Source organism: Papilio polytes, unplaced genomic scaffold, assembly GCF_000836215.1.
Source record: "Papilio polytes unplaced genomic scaffold, Ppol_1.0 DF824080.1, whole genome shotgun sequence".
In the NCBI taxonomy this organism is placed as follows: domain Eukaryota; kingdom Metazoa; phylum Arthropoda; class Insecta; order Lepidoptera; family Papilionidae; genus Papilio; species Papilio polytes.
Genome location: NW_013525124.1, coordinates 513,774 through 541,543, shown reverse-complemented (window position 1 = coordinate 541,543; position 27,770 = coordinate 513,774). Strand labels below are relative to the sequence as shown.

At 34.5% G+C, this 27,770-nt stretch overlaps 1 protein-coding gene across 1 annotated transcript; it reads left to right on the top strand.

Moving 5' to 3' along the window:
• Positions 1-6,615: 6,615 nt before the first annotated feature.
• LOC106100001 (single-minded homolog 1) lies at positions 6,616-27,649 on the top strand. Its single transcript, XM_013278714.1, has 10 exons — positions 6,616-6,638; positions 7,446-7,485; positions 12,716-12,937; positions 13,583-13,758; positions 14,541-14,662; positions 15,554-15,674; positions 16,211-16,389; positions 23,891-23,997; positions 25,141-25,288; positions 26,702-27,649. The coding sequence occupies exons 3-10, from the start codon at positions 12,763-12,765 to the stop codon at positions 27,282-27,284; spliced, it is 1,611 nt and encodes a 536-aa protein (XP_013134168.1). The 5' UTR covers positions 6,616-6,638; positions 7,446-7,485; positions 12,716-12,762; the 3' UTR covers positions 27,285-27,649.
• The last annotated feature ends 121 nt before the right edge of the window (positions 27,650-27,770 follow it).

Sequence of the window (27,770 nt, the reverse complement as noted above, 5' to 3'; positions counted from 1 at the left end):
CGTTGTTCCCTAATTCCATTCGCGTTATAAAAAGCTACGGTGATCGAACGCGGTTTAACTCTGCCATTATTACGCGCGAGAGACGGATAGCGCAAAATGAGTTTCATCCAAGGAGGTTTTATATCGATACGTCATACTGGCCAGTAACGCCGTCTCAGCACTTCCACCTTCGAAAGATGAAATCGCTGACGCTGTAATACTTTGACATTGATGTAACGAGGAAGTGGCCGCAGCCTGAATATGTGAACTCATTTCGATAAATTAAAAAGAAAAAGGTTGACAGTTGACGTTTACGCGCCGTAGAAGGTCCGCGCGTTTTCTTTCGCGTTGAAACGCGTTCTGTTTCACGTGCTTTAATTAAAATGCTGTGATTTTTTTGTGATAAATAGTTTTTTTAGTGAAATAGTTACTATTTTTTAAATAATATATATAATTGAAAATGAAAATAACACATAAATTAGGTAAGTATAAAAGTATACTTTTTTAATAGCGATTAGAGTACGTTTGAGAAGAAAAGTTTGAAAATTTTAATGAGAAATTATTGTCATAACTACCGTTCTCTCTTAAAGGAATCTATAATAGCCAATTTTTTAATATAATTTTCGTCGCACGTATTATTTTTAAAAGCGTAGCTAGTCTATATTTTCCGACACTTAATACGTACAAATATCGTCTTGTGTATACTGTAAGTTACCTACAGCAAAGACGCAATATTCGTATCCCGGACCACCGTAGAAGCAAAACAAAAGGATGAAATATTAGTAACTATACCAACCGTGTTATTTCCTAATACGATTTAACTAGTGGCATTGTTCGAAATTTGAAAATGATTACATTTTTTTTAAATGGCTTTATGCCCGGTGCAATTGGCCAGTATGCCAGTATAAATATGAAATACAAAAATCTGCAGTCTCGCTTTCCATATAAAGGAGGGTTAGATGTCATGTAACCTAGTCATTTTAGTTAGTGCCTATTATGTAGCCTTGACAAATAAAAGCTGCCATCATTTTCAAAGAACACACACACATACTGTTTATTCCATTTTTATCTAAACCTAAGCAAATCTCTCGAGAAAAACGTATATTAGTTTGAAAATCAATGGCATCATGTTGGCCAGTACAGTTGGATAGTTTGTTACGGCCAGTCAGTGTATGAACTCACTAGTGCCAGTAAGGATTCATACTGTGCCATTAGATTGCCAGTCCAGTATTGAGCTTATCCCCGAAAAATGTTAAGTTCCTGAGGGATACATTTTTTGTTTTTCATAGTTCGTATGTTTTTTTTTAATATTGCGCGGATGCGAGCAACGGCCAGTAATAAAATGTTTCTGGTAAAACACACTTTTAACATAATTATGTATACTAATATTATAAAGAGGAAAGATTTGTATTTTTGTATGTTATTGAAATAACTCAATAACTACTGGACCGATTTCAAAAATTCTTTCACCATTAAAAAGCTACGTTACCAGTAAGTAACATAGGCTATATTTTTTAGTTGTACGCGGGCGAAGTCGCGGGCTAGCTAATATAAGATAAACTACACTTATTTTACAATATTAACCTAATTTCATCTCATTTTAACAAAATAACCCGCAGGCCCGACTTTAGCCCTTTTCCTTCCCACCCTTTTTCCTATACGAAAAGGATGGGAAGGGAACGCGACTTTCACGGTGCAGGAAACGCATAGGAAGGGGAGATATCCTCTTTATGTGCGTTTTCTCATCCGTCGATTAAGGGTAGGCAACGCATCTGCAATTGCGGCGGATGTCTATGGACAGCGGTCGTTTGTCATTTTGGCAGTTTCAGGTGGCCGCTTACTCGTTTGCCACCTTATAATATATAAAAAAATAAATGAACTTTTTGTGATCGTAATGGCCGCCATGTAAGGCATGACGTGACTTTCGGCGTTGGATCAAAACCAATGGTATCTAGTACTTCATTCGTAGAATTAAAAAAAATGACTGCGTTTATTTAACAGGTGTTCGATGACGTCATCGATATGCTTTCTGAGAATCAACTTATTGATGTTCTTATGAGGTTGTGAAAGGGCTAAGGTGTAAAATATTCCAAAATACTATAGATAAATTTTGTTATTTTGAGTTACTTGTATTGTATTGTAGTCTAATATTATAAAAAAAAAACATACAGACGAATTAAGTACCTCCTTCTTTTGGGAAGTCGGTCAAAAAGCGAAAGTCTAGACGGATGAACGGATTTTAAGAAATCGAGGATAGTCTGGGAAAAATCATAGGTTACTTACTTAAAAACTAGCAATATTGTAGAGAAGGTTTAGATGGATATGTGTTTGTTAGTTTGTAGCCTAAATTGTTGAACGGATCTCTATGAAAGACATATAGATGATAGTCTGGAAGAACACATAGGCATAAGCGGACGGAGTCGCGGGGGAAAGCTAGTCTATGTATAAATGATATCCATAGGTTAGGTAGAGCGACCTTCGCCGGGTCATCGATCCATAGAGACTCCGCCCTCTGGCCTTCCCGCGCACTTCGCCCCGCGCAAACGAGGCTTTACTAGCTTTATGAAAATTTGAATTTAGAACGCGACCCAGAATTTAGTTTTAATAAATATGACGCCGCTTTTCATTTGTTTCGATAAAAGACTAACGTCAAATTCTGTTCATGGCCGCCATTGCCTTTTTGTGAAATCAGTTTTGTAAAGAGGTTATTTTTTTAAATTTACACAGGCCGAGTCGTGATATTATAAATGAGAAAATTCGGATATAACTTTAGAACGATCGAATGAAATTTAATAAGGATAGATAGTCTGGAATAGCGCATAGACTAAGTTTTTTTAAATTCCACGCAGATAGGCGAAGAAGCTTTAAAGGTTTCATAACTTTTAGTTTACATTTCTCTTTAGAAATTATGCCTTAAGTACTCGAAAATTAAGTTTAAAGTTGTTTGCGATAACGTGTATGCTTTTACAACACCCACTTGCGTGGTAGTTTACAAACCATTTCACTCCATTAGCGAGAATATCGGGTTATAGAAATAACTTCTTTAGAGTACGTTAAGGAGAGTTACTTGACTGTTTTTTAAGTATTTCTGCTGAAGGAAATAATAAAAAAATATGTTTTCTTAGAGTTAAAAAAAATCATTTAAAAGGTAGCATTTTTCCTACGGATTATTTCTTCATTTTGCATCTATACTATTATAATAAAGCGTACACACACTTCTTTGTTGCCTAACATGTCAGCAATTACAGCATATTTTTGAATAATTATTTCTTTAATAAAAAGCCCTACACTTACGTCACGCTCTAGGCTATGTATACGTCATTAAACTTAGGTAAATATTTTGGTTAAAAACCCTAATGTGGAAAGAGGCCATACGATACGAGCTGCCAACATTAAGCAAGCAAGGTTATTATGGTAACGGTAATATTGACATTTGCAATCGATAATTTGACAAATTTGAACAATAAAATAAAGTTTTTTATTATTTATGCGGATGAAACCGTACAGGAACAGCTAGTCTACAATATTTTTCGACATATATTGTATAATGATATATTAGTTACGTCATAACTTGACAGATAACAAATGATAATTAAATATGGAAATAAATATCTACTTTTATATTTTTATTTTTATATAGACTTTCTAAACGTTGTGATAAGTGTTTACAATATGTACTCTTTGATATATATCTATCAGATTAATATCTGAATTCACTCTCTTCTCTAGCATATAGCTTGCTTATGTAGCCATCAATTTCATTGCTTTCTTGTTTATGTTATTACTAGATTTCGCCCGCGACTCCGCCTGGAATTAAAAAAAGTAAGTAGTAATGTTTCTTTCAGATTATACTCTACATCTGTGTAAAATTTCATCGACATCTGTTCAGTAGTTTAGGCTACAAACTCAAGAAACATCCATCTAAACTTTCGCATTTTACTTATCTTGCTAATATTGTAAATGTTAAAGTTTAGATAGATGGATGTTTGTTAGAGTTTGTAGCCTAAACTGCTGAACGGATTTCGATGAAATTTGGTATATATGTAGAGGATAGTCTGGAAGAACACATAGGCTACTCACTTTTGTTTTTTTTATCACGCAGACGTAGTCGCGGGCGACAGCTAGTTTATAATATTAATAAGATTAGTAAGATATCTTCATTTGTCCGTCACTAGCGTCCTAGGCAGTTAGCCTATCCCCTAGAGAATCGTTAAATGTAAAACTGATATAAACCTACTTCGAAAAAGGTCTTATTAATGGTAGATGCCCTAGACATAACTAGGTCATCGGCTAGCGTCTATAATGTCCTTACTATGCTCACCTTTTACTCAATTTGTCCATACTGAACCCTACAGATTACAAAAAGCAACTCGAAAACCCGTAGAGAAAATAAAAAAAGAAATGTGTATTGACACGTCAAACATGGTCGCGCGGTCGGTAGCCATATTGTGAGTAAACGTGAAATAAAATGGCCGACGCTATAGAACTTTTTCCTAAGAATTTGGACGTTTTGTTTATAGAATATAGTAAGATATTTCTATCGATGGTCAAATATTTATTGAAAAATATCGTGCACGTGGCGAAAGAAACCTGCTTCCCGAGTGCATATGCGATAGAGCATAGAGCAATGTTTTTTTAAGTCAAAGATTTTATAAGACGTGACATTTAAGGGTTAGAGATAACCCAGGTGACGGTGTGAAGTGAGAATTTTGTTCGCGACTTAATCTGCGTAGATTTAAAAGAAAACTTACGTTCGGTCAAGAGGTTTGTTCGAATCTGCTTTAGGATCGACTTCACTAGTACTAACTTCGAAATATGAAAATTAAAAATTACATAAAAGTGTTAAAACAAGCTTTTCAATTCAAAATACGTTAATAACTAATCTCATATAGGAAATAGAATGAAAAGGCTTCACCTTTTACACACATTCGATACAATAGTTTACGTGTTGACGTAAAAAATTGACCATAAAATTACGTAGGTCGGTAAAATTTCGGCAAATCACTAATAAACCTAGCTGGCAACCATTCAATCCCCTCTAATGGCCGATTCGTGACTACCAAAATGCATTACGTCGCAATAAAAACAAATATAGAAACTACGAGCAACAAATAAAATGGAAAAAATGTGAAAAAGCACCGCCATTTTGTTTGACGCGTGACGGCGCGCGCGCACGTATAGACACACTAAATCTTTATAGATCGTTTTCGTGCGTGATGTTGGCTGCATTTTTTCGAAGGTTGGCGGGTTTTGTTTTTTTTTTGGGTGATTTAGACAAATTATGATCAACGATCAGCCAGAAGTTAACCTTTTTTTAGATGACCAACCCCAGAAAGGGTGGAACTAAACGAAATAAAAACAGGTGCGTTGTATAAATAAAATAGGTAAATTAGGTATTTTGTAAGATTTAACTTTTTAAATCTATTCTAGAACATTCATTATTAGTTTTTTTAGAAGGTTCAGTTTAAACTGTCAGATCCTAACTGAAAATACCTACATTTTAGTACAACGTTAAATAAAGGCCATAGACAACCCTGCTAAATCTATTACTGGTGGTCTGTAACTAGTTTGCCGTGTTAGTAAAACCTTTTTGTAAAACAACTGTTTAAACACAAGATGAATAGTTAAACAACTACAAAGTAACAGTTTAGTTGCCATTAGTTTATGGAAAATCGCGAACGCTTGCGTTGTACGTGCTCCGCGCGCACCGGTCTCCCTGTTTACGCGCGGGGGCACGTAATGGCGGACGGTTTTCGCGCCAATATCGATTACGCTACATTGTTGCTAGCATGGCCACTTACTAACTTGGCGGGTTACTTATGATCCGTGCACGTTTTTAATTAGATATAGAAATAATTTTATGGTACACACTAGTGTAAAAAGACGCAGACGACAACTATGTCGCCTGCGCCTTTTCATCGTGGAATTAAATAGCCTATAATGTCGAAAAATAGATCAGCTATTGCAGAGATTATGTGGAACAAGCGCAAGGTTGCAGACAGAAACTCATACAAAAATAAAACCGATTTTCGTTATCACAGTATAGCAAAACAAATACACTAAGTTCGCTAAATATGTTTTTTTTTTACATAAACAACACTACCATTTTGATTACTGTAAACTGTAACTATAAATATAGGTTATTATTAAATTACATATGCACTATGAGTCAGCAGTTATAATCTGAATTCACTCCATTTCTACAGAATCCGTAATGATTCCTTTGCCTTTTAAAATTAAAAATAAAACTTATTAAAAAATAAACGAAATATCATAAACAGCCAGTGTTTAACAATTACACAAATCTCACGCAACCGGCCAGATGTTCTGTGCGTGGATTACATCCCCCGAGTGCAATAATTCTTGTTCTCGACCTAAACACGCCCGTAATCCTTTAATCCCGCTGCAACGGAACCCGACGTTGTATTGCAACAAAAAACATGCCATTTAATAAATTGCCTCTTCCCGTAAATTACTCTATGTTTTTACACCTTTGCTCTATTGACAGCTGTCAAAATAAATTGTCTTCGGAAGAATTATGACATTTATATCTTAATTTTACAATTACTTAAAGCAGTTTAAAAAAAACTAAAGTTGCTGTTGATGAAATTGCTTGGATGTATGGATGTTTGTAACTCCATAACTGTCGACGGATCAGGGTAAAATTAATGGTCTGTTTAGGTAAAGAGCACATAAGCTATTAGCCTAATTTGAACCGATTTCTATGTTTGTCATAGATGAACAGGATAGTCTGAATAACATAGGCAATACCTATTTTTACGCGGACAGAGATGCGTGGTCAAGCAATAAGTAATAAATATCATACTGGCCGCCAAGAAAGCCATAGAAAATGTTTTTGTAATTATGGAACGTAATTCGAAAGTAGTGAAAAATGTGACGTGAGCGATGTAACAACATTTTATTTGTATTAAATGCCTTTTTATCAATTTATGTGAATAGTTTGTGTGTTTTATCATTAAATAAAAAAAGAATTTATCAATGGTACTAGTTTACATTTATTTAATGCGGGCGAAAGCTAGTAAATTTATGTTTTCAAAGATAGTCAATATGATGTAGAGAGTGCATTTTTGGGTGAATCTTACCGGTATCGATGCTGAAAATTTCCTTCTGTAGCGACTACTTAAAACCGCCTCGACAGTAAAAAACAGTTTGACAGCTAAAAATAAAATGTTATTTTACTGTAACTTATAATGATCCTGTCCAAAGTAATAGATTTAATTTGCATTTATTGAGTAAACACCATTGTCATAATTTCCCGCCCAAACAAAAGAACACCGAAGTTCTGTCATTCATCGCGCCAAAGACAATGTCATTACCAGATCTGTTAACTTAATAATAACCTCTAAAATAACTGTAATAAAGTCCAAAATCGAAATAAAATTGATGAATATTGTTTGAAATATATGCAAAAAAATTGCCTTGTGTCTATTTGTTTTATTTTCTAGGCGTGGGAAGAACATCGGATATTACTATGAATTACTACAGGTAGTTGGAACTTGTTAATGTAAACGTAAAATAACAGTCAAAAATGAGAAAACAAGCATGACATTTTAAAGAACAGAGTAAAGGTACCGTTATTAAAATGTTTTAATGAGATTTTGACGTTGCAGGGTTTATTTGAACCTTATAATCATATCAGCTTTTGCTTGTTGCGTGGAATGAAAAAATAAAAGTGAGTAGCCTATGTGTTCTTCCAGACTATCCTCTACATCTATACCAAATTTCATCGAGATCCGTTCAACAGTTTAGGCTACAAACTCTAACAAAAATCCATCCAAACTTTAACATATTTCATACTTTTATACTAATATTTTAAATGTGAAAGTTAGATGGATGGATGGATGTTTGTTTAAGTTTGTAGCCTAAACGGCTGCACAGATTTCGATGAGATTTGGTATGGATGTAGAGGATAGTCTGGAAGAAAACAAAGGCTACTCACTTTTGTTTTTGTTTTTCTAATTTTACGCGGACGGAGTCGCGGGGGTAAGCTAGTTTATAGGAGTAAGATAACAGTTAAAGAATCTATTGTATCTTACCATTCACGTTAAACTCAAACATTGACATAGATACAAAATTAAATTAATAATTTTTATTCAACATTCCCTCATTCGGTAGGTAAAAATGATTCACCAACTTGACTTTCCCACGATGTGAACGCAAATTGTTGAAAGATTACCATGAATGAGACTGCAGGTGTCCACTACGTTGTAAAAAAATACTAATAAACAAAACGTAGTGAAACCTGCCAGAGACACGTGCGTCCTTGCGGCCAGAGACAATAGCATTATCGCACCTAGCCTTTGCCCATCCCCGAAAAAAAAAGAAACAATACCGTAGATATTGACTTTGGACGCAAAAATTTACAATCCTGTTACCCGTTCCCACGCGTTTTGTGAATAATTTTAAAACACTGTTTATAACCTGTTAAATTATACACGTAACTATTTTTATAATAGACAAAATCTAGTCAAAATTAAAACGTTACAAATGCCTACCTTTAGATATAAAATAGAAAAGTAGATATGAAAGGAAATTTTTTTGTAATTAACTTCTAAATTCTCTGATATCCTGGTACTTGCTGTACATTTGCAGATACTGTTTTCCTGTTTTTTGCTGCATTTACACATAGAGGTTTTATCTACATTTTCGTATTAAAATTGACCAGGAATATAAAAATGGTCGCCATATCGCGGTAACTTTGCGAACCGCCTTTCCTCCTCTAAATAACTCTATCATACGTCATCTCAGTCACTCCCTGCTTGATAATGTCACCTTTCACACAATACATCTCTTTCTATGTCTACCTCTAACGGTGTACCACACTCAGAATTAATATCCTTCTTGTAACATGCGATTCATCTCTCATAACATGCCCCCATGCTAACCTTTAACTCCTTACCTTCTCTACTACTGGGGCTACTCTCAAACTTCCTTTAACACTCTTGTCTACGTTAAATCAAAGTTACGAAAGATGGATGGATGTTTGTTAGCGTTTGTAGCCTAAACGGCTGAACGGATCTCCATGAAATTTGGCACAGGTTTAGAGCATAGTCTGGAAGAACACATAAGCTTTTTATCCCGGGAATAGTTACAGTTCCCGTGGTATTCATTAATTTAGTTTTTTAATGTTTAGCTAGTGTTCTATACAATCCATTTCAATAATCAAATATTCAAGTGTTAAAATCTAATACGCTTTACGCACCCTCTAAAACAATACAAGCATGCGCTCACCTATTCAGTATGAAGTATGGGGCCACCGGGTTTTCAACCCGGATCCTTTGGATTAGAACGCACGTGTGGCATGTTTTTGTTCGATGGGAACTTAATCTATGTCATTCAAGTACTAGGAACATCCTCCGGCTTTGTTTCCTTGCTCTTGGATCTTTTATGTAACATTTTTTTGTAATGTAACAATACTGTCTTAATTGAGTAATTAAAGTATTATTTTTAATCATTATTTTGTAGAAACGGTAGAGGAATATCAACAATAATGGGATGTGTGGAAGATAATATTCTAGAGAACGAGATGTACAGAAGGGTACATAATTTGTACACATGTAGGGTAAAGGACAGGAAAATGTTCTGGTAGACCAACAAGAAATAAGATTAAAAATCTATACTTATATTATAAAGAGGAGAGATTTGTATTTTTGTTTGTATCTCAAAATATCATTCACCATTAAAAAACTACGTTATAAGTAAGCAACATAGGCTATATTTTGCATAATCTTTTAAAAATCACGCGGGCGAAGACGCGAGCAAATAAAGTTAGCGCTAAATAAAGTTAGCGAAACACAAAATGACTATGTTTCTAATTTCTAATGTGTTTAAATTCAACTAAAAGATCTTTGTACAAACACGTGTTGTACAAATAAAAAACAAACAAAATCCATTCAAATGCTCGCAAAAGATAATCTTAAGCACTCGAGATTCGAATTTCGAATTGTAATTTTTTCCGCCGCTCAAATTGCAACTGTTCTTTTGATATTCAGCCAAGATGGCTGATATGCAAATACGATTCGACGTCTGTGGTTTTATTGACTTTGGTCTTTTGTGATTATAACATTAAGTGTGACCACGCATAATTATTATATTTTATGATCTCTCGAACGTTGATAATCATTCTTTGATGAGTTTCCGAACGGGGAAATACAAAAGAGGTTTTTATGTTACGATCATAGTATCTGTGTTTATTATGTATCTTCAGTATCGTATTTCATGGTATTTATCGTTTTAAAAAGTTAACTTAACAGTTTCAGTAAGTCTGAAATATTAATTTATATGAAGTTTATTATAACGCTGGCCACTAATAAATAAATCAGCCATTAATCACATTGAAATTAAAAATATATATGAATTTCTAAACATCTCAAGTAACAACAAACAACTCAATCTGTTAATCTCCAAATATATTTGTCATTAACAATAACCTTAAGACCGTTATAAGATTATCATGTGACAATAGGAATCAATCGAATCGAATGTCAAACAGATACGGGCGCTATTCTGATGCAGTTACATCCCTATCTAATGGTAGGGATGTGGTAATGATAGTAAAACTCATATCGATAAACTGTTGACCAACGAAGGGATCAGTCTTCCATAAATTCTCATAACGTTTGCTAGGATGATTTCTAAGTAATTGTCCATTTGTATATGGTTTTTTTCAATTTTTATTATAATTATCAGTTTGATTACTTTCTTTTATTTCTTCACGCGCTCCTCCTTGCTGCTCCTCGTCCTTTTCATGTACACAATATATTTTACCTAATAAATAATATAAATAGTTTAAATTCTAATAAGCTGTAGGTCGGGTTATTGCTGTGACTATATCTACTCAAAAATCTCCTAAAATAAGTGTAGAGAATAATCAAAATCAATAAGAACTTGCATTCACACGGAAATAATGTATCAAATAATCTAAATTATATTAATTATCAAATTACATTAACTGAAAAATTCAAATTATCACAAATTTTCTTCATTTCAATGACATTTGTAACATTGTTATACTTCTTTGTGCAATATTCTCAGTCGTGCAATATCGATATTTCAATAGTACATCCCTTACCCACGTTCTCTATTGTTATGTACCTGTCACTTGTTTTTTTTTTTTCGGAAACGGACATCAGGAAACGAAGGTGATTTAAGCCAGTAACTATTTGAACCTGTTAGTGTAAGGTGTCAACCTCTTCGGTTGTTTTATTGTAAATTGCACAAATAAAACTGCAAAGTGGAGTGATGCTTTAATATTTTTTAATTTAAATTTAAAATGAAATATCCGTGCAAGAGAAGATTCAATGTGTATACAGATTTTGAAATGGATTTCCGTGAGTAAATTAATTTGTGTCTGATATATTTTTATTAAATGTAAGTTTTATCGAAAGATTTTTCAATTGCTTTACAAGCTACCTACAAAAAGCAAGCTTAATAAAAATTTAAATTGCCTCGCAATGGACCTTGTCCATAAAAACAGTTATCTGAAACAAAGTTTTGATTCGTTGTAGCGTAAATTAGTTTATTAAAAATAATTAAATCAGTTTGCACTTACCCTATACGGCGTTAGTCGTATACGTTGCCATTAAATACTTAAAAAAAAAACCTTTTTTCTGAAACTTATTTGTTTCCGTTGAACTGTCAAAGTCATTCGAAATTTAAAAATCGATACCAATCAAAGGCGGGCTCTTATACGATAGTTTATTGCGACTATTGCCAGTTACAACTATAAATGGAAGCCATATGTTTTGTTTATTGTCGCGCGGTTTTAGCCGATAACAGGGGGGCGAGTCTCGTACATTTCTGTAAGCTGCCGTCATTTGTAAGTATTAAGGTTGAATAATTCATTATGTCGCTGTTGTTTTCCCGCCAGGAATTGACGGGTATATTTTTTAAATTCATGAGGCAAAGGTTGTGCTGAGAGCCTTCGTTGCGTTCCGTTTTATGCATGGCGCATCATCAGTGTTGTTAATGGAAATTTTTGGAATGTATAATTTTTTTACATAATATTTCGCGTGTATAGTACTTAATTATTCGTGGAATTAAACATGACAAACTAGAAAGATTTGGAATATAAAGAAAAACTTGATATTGTAACTAAATGTTTAATTTCCCAAAAAGTATGGATGAATTACTTGTAAAGTGTATAAAAATGGCTGATAGAGAAATATAGACGAGTAGACTGTGACGATAGTTCTAAGTTTCGGATTCTCAATAAAAACAATTAATTTCTATTCTACTCTACATATACTATTCAGTATAAAATCTACCACATAAAAGACAGATGAAGTGGATTCCATGTTTTGTCTGATAAGTGTGGAGTGTGCCTGCTTTTAGTTAATTTTAGCCTTCCCTTCTTATAAGAGTAGCTGTTGCTGCGGCCGTCGAAGTGGATTTAATAATAGTTTAAAATATAGCCTCTGTTACTGATAACGTAGCTTTTTAATTGTGAAAGAATTTTTATTACGAGTTATTCCAATTCATACAAAAATGTAAAAAACAAATCTTTCCTCTTTATTAGTACAGAAAACGGGAGCTTATATAAAAGGGAAATATTCACTTTCTGTTCACCCTGCTATCCACTAAAGGAAAGCCTCTACTTTTGCGGGTTGCCTATGAGCAGTATTCCTGCGTTTTCAAATGGACCTGCCACATTATGATGTAAACACTACTATAGAAGTGACACGAAATGGATTGTTAATAGACTTCTTCCTTCCAGCCTGCCGCAGGGAGCAGCGGCCGCTGTCAGTAGACGCCACTGCCATTATGAAGGAAAAGAGTAAAAATGCAGCTCGCTCCCGTCGGGAGAAAGAAAACTCGGAATTCCTTGAGCTGGCGAAACTCCTGCCGTTACCTTCAGCTATCACCTCGCAGCTTGACAAGGCGTCAGTAATCCGGCTGACGACGAGTTATCTAAAGATGAGGCAGGTTTTTCCTGACGGTAAGTACTAGACTGAATACAATAAATGCTATATTGTCTCTTTTGTATACATTTCATGAAAGCCTTGGCTCTTGTAGTAGGACATCACAGGAGCCAATTCCTTCCCCATTACTTCATTACAAATCATACAGGGCCTGTCCCACCACTGATAGAGGCTCAGGCTGTTAGATAAGGGAACAAAATCCGATATTTCTATCACGTGTTTTACACGTTGGATTGTTTTCAGACAATTTACAATTTGGTGGGACAGGCCCTTTGTGTCTACGTAAAGAAATACATTGCAATTAGATAGTGATTTTGAAGATATAGAGTATAGTAGAATGCAGTACAACAGTAAAACGCTTGTGAAGTCCTTCATTGTTGTACTGGTCGACACAGGGCATAGTTAAAAATTAATTTAAATTTCTTAACCAGGATTTAGGATTTAAAATGTTTTACGACCTTTTAGTTATTTTGTCAAATGATCCTCTTAATTTGACTTCAAAAATACAAACAAACTATTTTAGAATTTTAAATGCTAATGCATTAAAAATTCTTATTCGATTTTCAAAATTCCGTATTCGATTTTCAAAATTGTGTATTCGATTTTTGAATATCGAATTCGATTTTTAAATTTCCGCAATCGTTAACATAGTCTTCATTCAGGTCTCGGTGACGCGTGGGGCGCAGCGCCGCCGCCATTACAGCCGCGAGAACTATCGATACGAGAGCTGGGTTCCCATTTACTCCAGACATTGGACGGTTTCATCTTCGTAGTGGCTCCTGACGGCAAGATCATGTATATTAGTGAAACAGCCTCTGTACATCTTGGATTAAGTCAGGTATGTGTCTAAATTATATGCCTGTTTGTTTTTTTTTACTCCAAGCGGTTCATGGTACTTTTGACCCCCTTGTAACTATGAGAGTCAAAATGGCGGGTGTACAATAACGAATTAAATTATACCACATTACAAAAATATGTACCTAAAATGTACTATTTAGTTCCTCGCTCAAAAAAAAAGGTACCCGACATTTTGACTGTCACTTGTAACTTCGTTGTGTAAAGATAGAAGGTTGACATTTTGAACATCAATAGATATACCAGAATTACTTAAGCGTTACGTCTTTTATTTATACTAAGTGTTTAACAGTTTATATATAGCTAGTTGATTTCTTCACTGTGTTAAGAATGAATGTGGATGGCTACAAAGGAAGAGGAAGACCGAAGAAAGTATGGATGGATTGTGTGAAAGAGAATATGCTTAAGAAAGGAGTGGATTCAGGTATGACGGCTGATAGAGATGTATGGAAGAGCAGCACATACTGTGCCGACCCTCCATAAGTGGTGATGATTTAGGACCTTATTGGAAGTGTTCGAATATCGGATTAACCGTTTTAGAAATATCTTTTGAAAACATCGATCTTTCTGAACATTAGCATTTATAATATTAGTGATATAGTAAATTTGAAAATAAACTTTCCTATAACTGATGTGAGAAGGGTGTGAATATCTTTACATATCGTTATTTTCTTCTACTATCCTATTTAATGAATGTCTGCCTTCTTTTCATAATTTGTTTCTAATGTCATTTAGATCCTGTATTGTTTCATAATTCCACCACAGGTGGAGCTGACCGGCAACTCTATATACGAGTACATCCACCAGCAGGACCACGAGGAGATGAGCGCAGTACTCAGCCTGCAGCATCCACACTCTTACTTAGGACATCAGATGCCCAGCTTAGGGTATGTTTAACTTTTTTTTGAATTCTTAATCTTGTTCAACTAATTATGAAGCTTTTTTGTGTTATTTCTCAAAAGTTTTTCAATAATTCTTTTAAAGACATTGGACCTTCCCCATATTACTAAAAGTTCATGAATTAACCGTGGATTTGAGTTTTTTTTTTTTCACTTTGCTTTGATATCTTGTAGTGACTAGGTCATAGTTAATTCTAGTCCACTGCAAGATTTCACATATCTTATTTTCTCCCAAAACACTTGCACATATCGGTAAAGAAATTCAAAGATATGTGTGACGTCAACCTGTAGTGGGCCAACGTTGTCTATGTCCTGGTCACTAACTTAGGGTAAGCTAAGTAGGGGAGCTCAGTAGGGAAGTATAGTAGTACAGTATAGCAATACGACTTAGGGTCCTTTAAGAAGCATATTCTTTCTCCTTATCCTACTCCCGTAGGGCGTAACAGGTTTTTGTCCTCCATAAAACTCTATCATACGTCATCTCAGTCATCACTCCCTTCTTGATTATGTCTACTTCTACCGGTGTACCTCCACACTCATAACTAACGTTCTCCTTGTAAGAAGCGATTCATCCCTCCTCATAACATGCCCATTTCATGCTTTTACTCCTTACCTTCTTTACCACTAGGGTTACTCAAACTTCCTCTAATATACTCATTTCGTATCTTATCCATTCGTGTTACCACACATCCATCCTCACATTAGGGTCCTTTAAGAAGCGAGTCTACCATATCGTTAAAGGCCGGCAACGCATCTGTAGTTCCTCTGGTGTTGCGGATGTCCATGGGCATCGTTGACCACCTCTGTCTCTTCTTCTCACCGCTCATTTGCCCCCCTAATAAGTATATTGAGCTGATGGTATAAGTTATTTGCCTACAGTTACCCAGTGGGGGGCACGTGGGGACCAACAGTGGACGTGGAGTGCGAACGCGCGTTCTTCATACGGATGAAATGTGTACTAGCGAAGAGAAACGCAGGACTCACCACATCTGGGTACAAGGTAAGTTAATGAAAAATATTTTATTATCATCATCACCAGCAGTATTTCCTCCACCGTAAAATCCACGCTCCCTTCCCGTCATTTTCTTATAAGAAAAAAGGTGGGAAATAAAGGGACTAAAGTTGGGCCTCCGACACCACACTCATCAGATGAAACGCGGAATAGCGCCCGCTTCACACTTCTGTTATATCCTTTTTATATGCGTTTTTTCTGTTGATTAAGAGTAGGCAACGCATTTGCAACTGCGGATTTCTAACAGCGGTAAGTTCGCCATTTTGGCGAATTCAGGCTGCTTGCTCGTTTGTTTAAATTTTAGACAACTTATTTAACTGATACTGTCGCTTTAAACTCAGAGCAACACTTCTCGTCAGGACTCAGGTTGCGCGCCAAAATACATACTTCTAGTGACATTGACAGCTGTCAGCTGTCAACTAGGGACCTGACGTTTATGCCGATAATCTAGAGTTGCGCCAACTCTACAGCACGGTACTAATTTTGTTCGTATCAATATATATATGTTGTCTGTGGGGTGTAAGGTGATCCACTGCTCGGGGTACCTGCGCGCGCGGCGCTTCGGCGAGGGCACGGCGGCGCTGGGGCTGGTGGCGGTGGGCCACTCGCTGCCGCCCTCCGCCGTCACCGAGCTCAAGCTGCACTCCAACATGTTCATGTTCCGCGCCTCGCTCGACATGCGCCTCATATTCCTCGACGCCAGGTATACCGTTTTATACTAATAAAAAATATAAATACTAATATAAACCGCGACTTTGTCCGAGTTGTATTACAAAACGTACGAACTATATAAATAACAAAAAGCTACGTATCCCACGGGAACTGGACATTTCTCGGGCATGAACCTTATCCCATGTTTTGATCTTATTTAAAGACTTTTTTTTAAGACTTTGTTTTAATCTGTGCCAAATTGCAATAAGATATGTAGAACCGTTGCAGAATGATCGAGTAAACATTAAAAAACTAAATTAATAAATCCCACGGGAACCGTAACTATTCCCGGGATAAAAAGTCTATGTGTTCTTCCAGACTATGCTCTAAACCTGTGCCAAATTTCATGGAGATCCGTTCAGCCGCAGGTTACAAACACTAACAAACATCCATCCATCGTAACATTCGCATTTATAATAATAATTTAATATTCGCAATGCAAATACATCATCTTTAAATCCGTTTTTTTTTTTCGATATTACATACAGACATTACAATTTTATTACTTGTACACTATATTTACTTTGAAAGAATATATAATTTTTTTAAAGAATTGAACATTTTAAAATATAAATGGCGCGAAACGGTAATGAATTTGAGAGTTATTAAAACTGTCCGTCGCCGACAACGGAGCGCGCGCAAAACAATTTCACACCGCGTCACGGCTCGTATACCATCGACAATCGATACATCGACATTATTTCTATCGATATCGATAAACGATGGTCCGATTCCTAGTTCAAATTTGAATTTAGAACTGCTTTTGATTCGTAATTTTTGTATTTCTTCATTCATTTGTTATTTAATTTCAAAACTGCTGCAACGTAAAATAAAGTTTTTATTTTTTATCTTTATTTTCACAATGAAGTTACTTTAATGATAAAATATAAATAGATAAAGTTAACATTTGGCCAACAAGCGACATATTTAATTTCCCAATCTGCAAAACGGCAATAACTACAATAAAGTTGCAGCCAATGACAAAATACGGAGTTAAAATAAATATGTCACGTACTAATTGATATCTACATTTACTAACGTATACTTAGTAATATATAATATAAATATTTCACTTTTAGTTATATTTCAATTCAAAAACCTCTTATATTTTTTTAAATTTTTACAAACAGAACACAGATGTACAAAAAATTGGCCTTTTGGCAGTCATATAAGAAATTAATATTGGTCTAAAGAAAGAAAGATCTCTTTTCGCTGTGACCTCTTTAGAGATAGCTGTTGTCTATACTAATATCATAAAGAGAAAAGATGTATTTTTGCATGTATTGAAATAACTCAAAAAGTATGAGGCCGATTTCAAAAATTCTTTCTCCATTAAAAAGCTAAGTTATCGGTGAGTAATCCGAGATATCTTTAGAGATGTATCTCTTTTCGTTTCGTTTCGTATTCGGACGAATATAAATACTGTTATCTATGGTTAAATTATAAGTTACTAGCTGGTGCCTGCGACTTCGTCCGCGTGGTATTAGAAAACATACGAACTATATAAATAACAAAAAGCTACGTATCCCTCGAGAACTGGACATTTCTCGAGGATGAACCTTATCCCATGTGTACTCCAGACTTTGTTTTGTATCTGTGACAAATTTCAATAAGATATGTTGAACCGTTTGCACAATGATCGAGTAAACACTAAAAAACTAAATTAATGAATCCCACAGGAACCGTAACTATTCCCGGGATAAAAAGTAGCCTATGTGTTCTTCCAGACTATGCTCTAAACCTGTGCCAAATTTCATGGAGATCCGTTCATCCGTTTAGGCTACAAACGCTAATAAACATCCATCCATCGTAACTTTCGCATTTATAATATTTATATGACATATGATTAAATAAAGTCGCAGTCCGTCACTATAGACATAGCGCGATAATAATTTATATTGCATTCCGCGGAACTTGCTACGAACAATACGAGTCCTGCTGCGTGTTTCCATAGCTCACGACACGAGTAATAACATCTTGTAATTATAAAAATAGATTTCCCCTGCAAATTAAAACAAACCAAAAGCTCGACTCTTTTCTAGATATATGCCAAATTTCATCGAGATCCGTTCAACATTTTAGGCTACAAACTCTAACAAACAGCCATATATCATAAACTTTCGCTCTTATTAATAGGATTGAGAATTTGAATCGGATTTCGAAAAGAACGTTAGTAACTGTAATGGAAAAAACACTTTAATAACTAATTAATAATTTAAGAGTATTTTTAGATTAAAAAAACGCATTAAAAAAATGTTAATTTAGTGTTAGGGACAAAGGCAAAAATATAACAAAAACAGATTGTTAGTTTGCACACTTGAAATATAATAAAAGTAAATTAATTTTTAATTTACTAATATGTTTCAAAACACGAATTTCGATCATCGAATTTCACACATCCGATATGTCGATAACAAATGTGTCGACGACAGTGGACACGAGCGCACCGCGTTTATAGGTTCACGCCAATCAGACGCACGTAAACCGCCCGGGCCCTCACAATGCCTCGCATTCGAAGAAACTGAGCATAGGCTTAGAGTAAGGCAACATACTATAATAAAAATTGTATAATATAACTGTTGCACGCGACTTCGTCCACATGGATATAAAATATGTTACTGATAACGTAGCTTTTTAATGGTGAAAGAATTTTTAAAACCGGTCCACCAGTTTTTGAATTATTTCGTTATATACCAAAGTCCAAAAGTACAAATCTTCCCTCTTTATTATATTAGTATGGAGTATGACGCAATTAAAAAAAATGTCTATGCATAATAAGTTTCTTCGCTATAAAATAACAAACATACAAACTTTCAATTTTATAGTTGACAGTTTTATTTCAAAGGAAGTTAATCAATTCTAACACTTTACAATAAAGTAAAAAAAATTACACAGATTATATATTAAAAATTTTAAATTCGAACGTTACCAATATGATAAACGTCTTGAAAATTACGTATTTTTTGCATTTTGTTAGTTATTTTTGTTATAATTAATTAAAAAACGAATTTTGTTATTTAGGTGTCCGTGCATACTTTACTTTTAATGTGGAAATATCAAGTGAATTTGACATCATAGTTGAATCGAATAATGATAAATCTTACTAATATTATAAATGCGAAAGTTTAGATGGATGTTTGTGAGTTTGTAGCCTAAACTGCTGAACAGACCTAGACGAAATTTGACACAGATGTAGAGGATAGTCTGGAAGAACACACAGACTACTTTTTTTTTAGATACCACGGGTACGGAGTCGCGTGCGAAAGCTAGTTATCAATAAATACATCGCAGATCTTTTATATGGTCACAGTTTTACGATGACTAAATTCTGACCACTCCTTAATACAAATTATTCACAGGAGGTCTAAAGATAAATAAGTAATCAATATCGACCGGCTACTGAGAACTTATCGTTTGAATATTGAGTTTCATCGCCGTGTTTTGAACTAAAACAAGATGGCGGACAAACGTCATCGCCCACAACCAAAATAAACAACTAAAATAATAATAAGAATAAAGTTGATTTTAAAGTATGCTTTACATTAAAATATGAAGTTATTAGATTTCGTCCGTAAATCTGTCCGCGTGGAATAAAAAGAAACAAAAATAGCCTATCTGTTCTTTCAAAATATTCTCAACATCTATGCCAAATTTCATCCAGATCCGTTCGGCTGTTTACTACAAACTCTAACAAACATCCATGTAACTAAACTTTCGCATTTATAATATTAGTTAGATTATTTGGTATTTTTTTTTATTTTTTTAATGCATTTTATTTTATGAAATCTATAAATTGATTTTTTAACATGTAAAGAATTTTTCTGCTCTTTACTGCCATAGTGAGCTAAGTTTATTTAATTATTCCTTTTTATTCTCTTTTAAAAATTTCGTAAACACACACTTCTTTGTTGCCTAAGATGACAGCAATTACAGCATATTTTTGAATAATTCTTTTTTAAACAAAAAGCCCTATACTTACGTCTCGCTTTAGGCTATGTATTTACAAGCCATTAAACTTAGGGGGTTAGTATTTTGGATAAAAACCCTAATGTGAGAAAGAGACCATAAGTCGCTGCCAACATCAAGGAAGCAAGGTTGTCATCATGTCATGTCATTTTGACATTTGTAATTGACAATTTGACACATGTAAATAATAAACTTCATTTTTCATAATTTTATGCAGATGAAGTCGCACGGGAACAGCTAGTGATACATACTTCTTTAATTACAGTTTATATTTTTATTTTAATAACCACTTTTTTTAAAAACACGTGCTTTGTTTTTACAAAAAAAATATCTTAAAAATCATCAATTTAGTAAAACAATACATTTAAAGCAATGTCAACCTTATTATTTATGCGATAAGATTTATATTGTCTTGTCAATAACGTCAAAGTCACGCTTTTATATCTACGTGACGGAGTGCGCTCAGCGGGAATCACTTCCGCGACGTCAGCACAGTGACGGCCTTGGAGTCGCTTGCGATGCAAATATTACGACTCATTAATAGTTTAATATCAAATTCACGTGGTTTACTTTTACTAATATGCAAAGTGGAAAGGTTTGTCGAATAAACTAAATAATTAAATGGATGTTTAAATAAAAAAAAATGACAAAATCGCGTGTACTAGCTAGTAGTTTTGCTGTCGTTAGTTTTAGGAAACTTTTACTACATTGAATTGAATTTGATTTCCTAGATAGTTATTACAAAATTTCGTAACCTTGAAAACCTGTTATATTTTGTAGAAAATCAAAATACTTATAACTTAAAACATTATCTGCGAATAAAGTTTATATTTGTGGTATTAGTACAAATAAATAGTCTAATTGTAACTATCATCTAAATATATCCTAATAATAGTAAAAAAAATGTAATTTGTATGTATTGAAATAACTCAAAAACTACTGGGCCGATTTTAAAAATTCTATCAGCAATAAATAGCCTAGCTATTACTGAGAAACTTAAATTATATTAACTACAATTTTTATTTCCGCGCGGACAAAGACGCGAGCAATACCTACTTAGTTATAATACTCTATATTGGCATTTCAATTCTCTGAATCATTATCTAATATTAGTACTCGTAGTTAGAACAACGCACAACCATATGGTATTCAAATACAATGCCAGTACGTGTTTTTCTATGTAAACAATCCAGTACATATATGTAATGTATCAGATATTTATGTCCTTTATATAGCGCGATGATTGAAATATTTCAATCGTATTTGGTTTATGAAGTAACTTGCTGTTCCCGTGCGGCTTCATCCGCATAAAATTATGAAAATTTTTATTTTATTGTTTACATGTGTCAAATTATCAATTGCAAATTTCGAAATGACATGACGATGCCAAACCATGGCAACCTTGCTTCCTTAATGTTGGCATTATGGTCTCTCTCCCACTTTAGGGTTTTTATCCAAAATGTTTACCTCCTAAGTTTGATGACGTGAAACTTTATAGACCGAAGCGTGACGTAAGTGTAGGGCTTTTTAAAAAGAAAGAATTATTAAAAAATATGCTATAATTGCTGACATCTTAAGCAATTACAGCATATTTTACACAAAGAAGTGTGTGTTTACGCTTTATTATAATAGTATAGATTTATGTGCAATCAGTTTGATAGTATTCTATATAATTATTACGCTATTACATATTTTTATCGGACATACTTTATGCTATTTCTCCTTACGTCCCATTTACACGGTGCCAGTTATGAAGCATAAATTACTTTGCTTAGTTTCAATTTATATAATACTGGCTGTTGCTCGCGACTTTAACCGCGTGATTAAAAAAAATCTAGCCTATGTTACTTATAGACCTTTCTAATGGTGAAAGAATTTTTGAAATCGCCCCAAGAGGTTTTAAGTTATTTCAATATATACAAAAATACAAACAAAAAATCTTTCGTCTTTATAATATTAGTATAGATTTATGCAACGGGCAAGAAACTTGTATCGTTTAATAATAAACATAACGATAGAGAAAAGGTTTAGTCGATATCTCTAGAACTACTCTACTCATCTCTTTGTCCCCAAAACGCTGGGGCGTCAGAAACAAAGGGTGTAACGGGGAGCGCGTCTGGTAATTGCCACTCGCTCTTCAGTATCGGATATCCTTGTGCTGTTTTATGAAGAAAAAAGTTTTCTTTTTTTTAATTAGTGGCCAGTTTACGTAGTGATTTTTTTTAATGGCCAGCTCTACGTGGACAATTAATATTTTATAAGTGGCCAGCTTTATGAAAGATTATTAGTACGTTTTCTTTTTTTTATCTCATTTACGGGAATGAAATTTAAAGCTCATATATTTATTTCAGAATAAAAAATATAAAGAGAGACAACCTTATTTTGTAAGAAAGGCTCTATCGCCGTTTAGTTTTGTCAGAAAATAAATAAAATCTACATGGATATAGATGACATTACTCGTCTTGAAAAGTACGACACGGAATTCATGTTTTTGACAGGGGGGCGCTAGTGACCTGACACAATTATAGTATACTAGCTTTCGCCCGCGACTCCGTCCGCGTAGAATTAATAAAAAACAAAAGCAAGTACCATGTGTTCTTCCAGAATATCCTCTACATCTATACCAAATTTCATAGAAATCGGTCCAGCCATTTAGGCTACAAATTCTAACAAACATCCATCTAAACTTTTGCATTTATAACATTAGTATGATACTGTCTGTATCCAATTACTTTTAAATCAATGCACAGAATTCCTCTTTGACAAAACACTTACCCCTGCTAAAGTAATGAACTTAAGTGTGCGTAATACGGAGGGTGGCCCATCAAAAAACAATATGCGATGTATTACCGGTTAATTGGCGGAAGTTTGGATTATTTTTTCTCTAAGAGTCAACAGTTTTTTCGGTTGACAGAACATTGTATTGCGAGGGTGGTGTTTTTATACTCTATGGTACTTCTCGCCTGTCAAAAGATTTCGCGCGTAATTTTCTGTGTGTATAGTACTGTAAAAAACTAACTAATGCTAGTGCCGTGTCCGTGATATTAAAGAAAGTAATAAAAAACATTGACTATGTTAATCATGGATAACGTAGCTTTTTAATGGTGAAAGAATTTTAAAAATCGGCCCAGTAGTTTTTGAGTTATTTCAATACATACAAAAATACAAATCTTATAGAAATTCGTACAGAAACATAAAACAATAACTACGATCTAACATTTATATACACTTATTGATGATTTATTCTAAAATACTAAAGGCCTGTCCCACCACTAGCTGATAGAGGCTCAGATAGCTTAAAAATTACGTCACTGTGAAATTAGGGAAAAAAATCCAATATTTCCATCACATATTTTACACGTCGGATTGTTATCAGACAATTTACAATTTGGTGGGACCGGCCCCCTTTAAAATTTAAAAAAATAATTTCACTAACTAATCTACGGTTGAGAAAGGCTGTTTATGACAATTATCCAAAGTTCCTATATCTACCAACTTAATAATAATAGTTGTATTTTTGTTTTCAGAGTGGCAACACTGACAGGCTACGAGCCCCAAGATCTGATAGAGAAGACGCTGTACCACTTCATACACGGCACTGATGTACTCCACATGAGATATTCGCATTGCACATGTAAGTAACTGAATTGTCAAACACAACCTTCCATTTGATTACCCACGACCATCTTGTCAAACTCGACCGTCAATTTGTCAAGTTCAACTTTCAACTATAGTGTGTCTAAATAATTTAGATTAGTTTGATAAATGACGCATATGAAGTATCGAATTCAATTTGTATGAAGGCAAATGTACTTAATAGACATGTATCGTAGTGACGAAACACGCAGCGAACAATTTTGAACTATCGATATTCGGTGTAAATAATTAGCAAACTCAATTAAAATTATTATTTTCTTATTTACTAATTTAGAGGATAATTTTAGTAATGAATAGAGTGTAGAGAATTTTATCGATGACAGAAATAATAGCGAAATCCAATTCGATTACGTACGGCTGTAGTAGTAATAGACATTTATTTACTTTCATTATTTGTTGTGGTCATTATTAATTTCAGAAAACAAATGTTTTTTTTTAATTCATAAGTAATAACTATAAAACTATCGATTCCAACTTCTATAAGAATAAAAATCGAAAATCGATAATATTCATGACTGATTTTACACAACACATCCCTACTAAATTTGAAATGAATTGTCAAACTAATCTAAATTATTTAGACACACTATACGTATGTGTTTTTGTCAAGTACTAGCTGTTGCTTGCGACTTCGCTGCATGCAATTTCTAAAATTGCAAAAATATACCCTATATTACTCAGTGATGACAGCTTAACCCTTAAATGCATATTGTTGCCAAAAGTCTACGAACAAAATTATAGTTTTTATTGAAACCATGACTTTTTTTTATTATTTTTACCTTAATCTGTGTCTCAAAGCCTATACTGAAATATTGATTTTATAATTTAATAAAAAATCATGCATTTAAGGGTTAACGGTGCAAGAAATTGAAATCTGCCCAGTTTTTGAGTTATTTCAATACATACAAAAATACAAATCTTTCCTCTTTATATTACTAGCTATTGCTATGCTTTGTCAGCATGAAAATAATAAAACATAACCTATGTTACTCACAGATAAACCTTTGTAATTGTTAAAGAGTTTAAATAAGCCCAGTAGTTTTTACGTCAATCAATATACAAAAAATAAACAAATCCTCTATAATATTAGTATAGATAATATAGTTTTAATTGGTGTTAGTGCTAGCGAAGGGACAAGTGACGTCACGGTACTACCGTTTCCTCACCAAGTCCGGGGGCTGGGTGTGGATGCAGAGCTACGCCACCATCGTGCACAACTCGCGCTCCTCCAGACCTCACTGCATCGTCTCCGTCAACTACGTGCTCAGGTGAATGAAAACTATAGCTGTCCTCCTCTAACACATGCAAAGCATGTCTCTTTCATTCCTTCATACATACTTTCTTTTGTTCTAAGAATTAATTGTGACATTTGAATCCTTTATTAAAGTGTGTGTATAACTTTTAAAAAACATAGACGAGGCATAATGTACTTTTTTCACGGGTACTTTCTCTGAAAGGTACTTTATCAGTTCTCAAGTTTAGTACCTCGTGTCCCTGTATGGATATATCATCATCATCACCAGCTCACTATACGTCCCCACCGAGGAGCTCGGAGCCTACCCTAAGGGTGACTAGGCCATCAACCACGCTGCACTGCGGGTTGGTTGACTTCACACATTTTGAATTTTTTCGCCGATATGTGCAGGTTGCATCACGATGTTTTCCTTCACCGTAAGAACGTCGGGTAAATTATGTACAAATGAAAATTCGAAAAATCGAAAATCACATTGGTACGGCGGGATCCGAACCCAAGACCTATACCTTGATTACAAGTCAAGTGTTGAAACCACTAAGCCACCGACGCTTCCTATATAATTGACATATAATATTACAAAATTATGAGCTGCAATTGAAAAAAAAAAGTGAACAACCTATGTTTTCTTTCAGACTATCCTCTACATCTATGCCAAATTTCATAAAAATCCGTTTAGCAGTTTAGGCTACAAACTCTAACAAACATCCATCTAAACTTTCGCATTTATAATATTAGTAAGATTTGATTTTGAGGAACAAATAGCGATGTTGAGATTATGTGAAAAATGTTTCAAGTAAATTATGCCTCTTCTATATATTTATTGAATCACTTTAGTACTTATAACTATATTAACTGAACTCAACTATCGCACAACTGTTATGCGATTGTGCAGTCAATACTGTTTAGTTGCACTAAAAATCGAGTAGTGTGCACCTCAATGTAAGAGAGTATTCCCAAACTACACTACTTTCAGTCCCCACTTAAAAAAGTTTCATCCGTCCCACATTTTAGTCCCACTATCATCAATAAGGTGACAGATGGAACTGTTACGAAATAAAATAAGTTCCAACTGTCCTTACGCCGCAAAAGGTGGGTCGGATAAAACTTTTTATTGTCATCTGTCCTCACGTGGGGACAGAGCGGGGTGACGGTTGGGCATAATCCCATAAAAGCTCATATGAATGCTACAAAGGAAGGAAGACCGAAGAAAGTATGGATTGTGTGAAAGAGGATATGCTTAAGGAGTGGTTTCAGATATGACTGATAGAGATGTATGGAAGAGCACATACTGTGCCGACCCTAAATAAGGGATAAGGGCAAGTGAATGAAGCTTATATAAATCAATACGACTAAACAGTTGTGCGATAGTCTCAAATGCTTTTATATCCTTGTATATCAGAAAATCAACTAAAGTCTATTGTTACAGTGATATCGAAGAGAAACATTTAATACTCAACATAGACCAAGGCCCTCCGAAAATCAACACCGAAGTACAAACACCAACACACATTACAAGCACTTCACCGCACATTCACACACGAAACACAGACAAAGTGATTTTAAACGAAAGTGATTTCAGTACAGATTCAAGTGGAGGTTATAACTATCCAGAATATACAATACCAGTACAATACGAGACACAAGATGAATATAACACACAGAACGGTCCATACGAATTATTCTACAACGAAAACTACACAGAACCAGAAATAATACCCAATTACGTATATCCACAAAACCAACGACCATTTTCAGCGAGTTCTTCAAGTTGCAGTTCAATAGAGAGTTCCGAAGTCAATCAGCAATATAATTATACCAATCTGATATCATTTTACGGTCATAATAGTCAGAATCAAAATGGCCGACCGATACAGGGTAATTTTGGAGGGAATTTCTCTAAAATGGCGCCCAGCCCTACAGTACAAGATGGCGGGTATACAAGCGTGATTGTTGACAATACGCAACAATTTCACCATCATGGTGGTGCTGTTAATGAATTTGTACATTAGTAAATATTTTAAAAAAGATCTGAATGTAGAACACTAAGAGTCTGAATGTGTAAAATATGTGATGGCAATATAGGATTTTGTTCATCTGACAGTTACATTTTTTAAGCTATCTGAGCCTCTATCAGCCAGATGCGGGACAGGCTAGAATGGTCCCTCCAAATTATATATTGTCCGATAACAATCGAAAGAGTAAAATATGTGACGGAAATATCGGATTTTGATCCCTTATCTGACAGTTACATTTTTAAGCTATCTGAGCCTCTATCAGTCAGAGGTGGGACAGGCCTTAACTTTAATAATCATGGGTTGGCACATGGAAAATAAGAGCGCTCTTTTGCCAGACGTGCCAACTGAACGACAGCAGTTTGCTTTGAGGTTACACCAAATATTAGTTTGGTCGTTGTCTTTCTTGCCAATGTAATATATATAGTAAGCTATAACGAGCCTAATTTAAGTCCCTTACACACCACCCTTTTCTTATAAGGA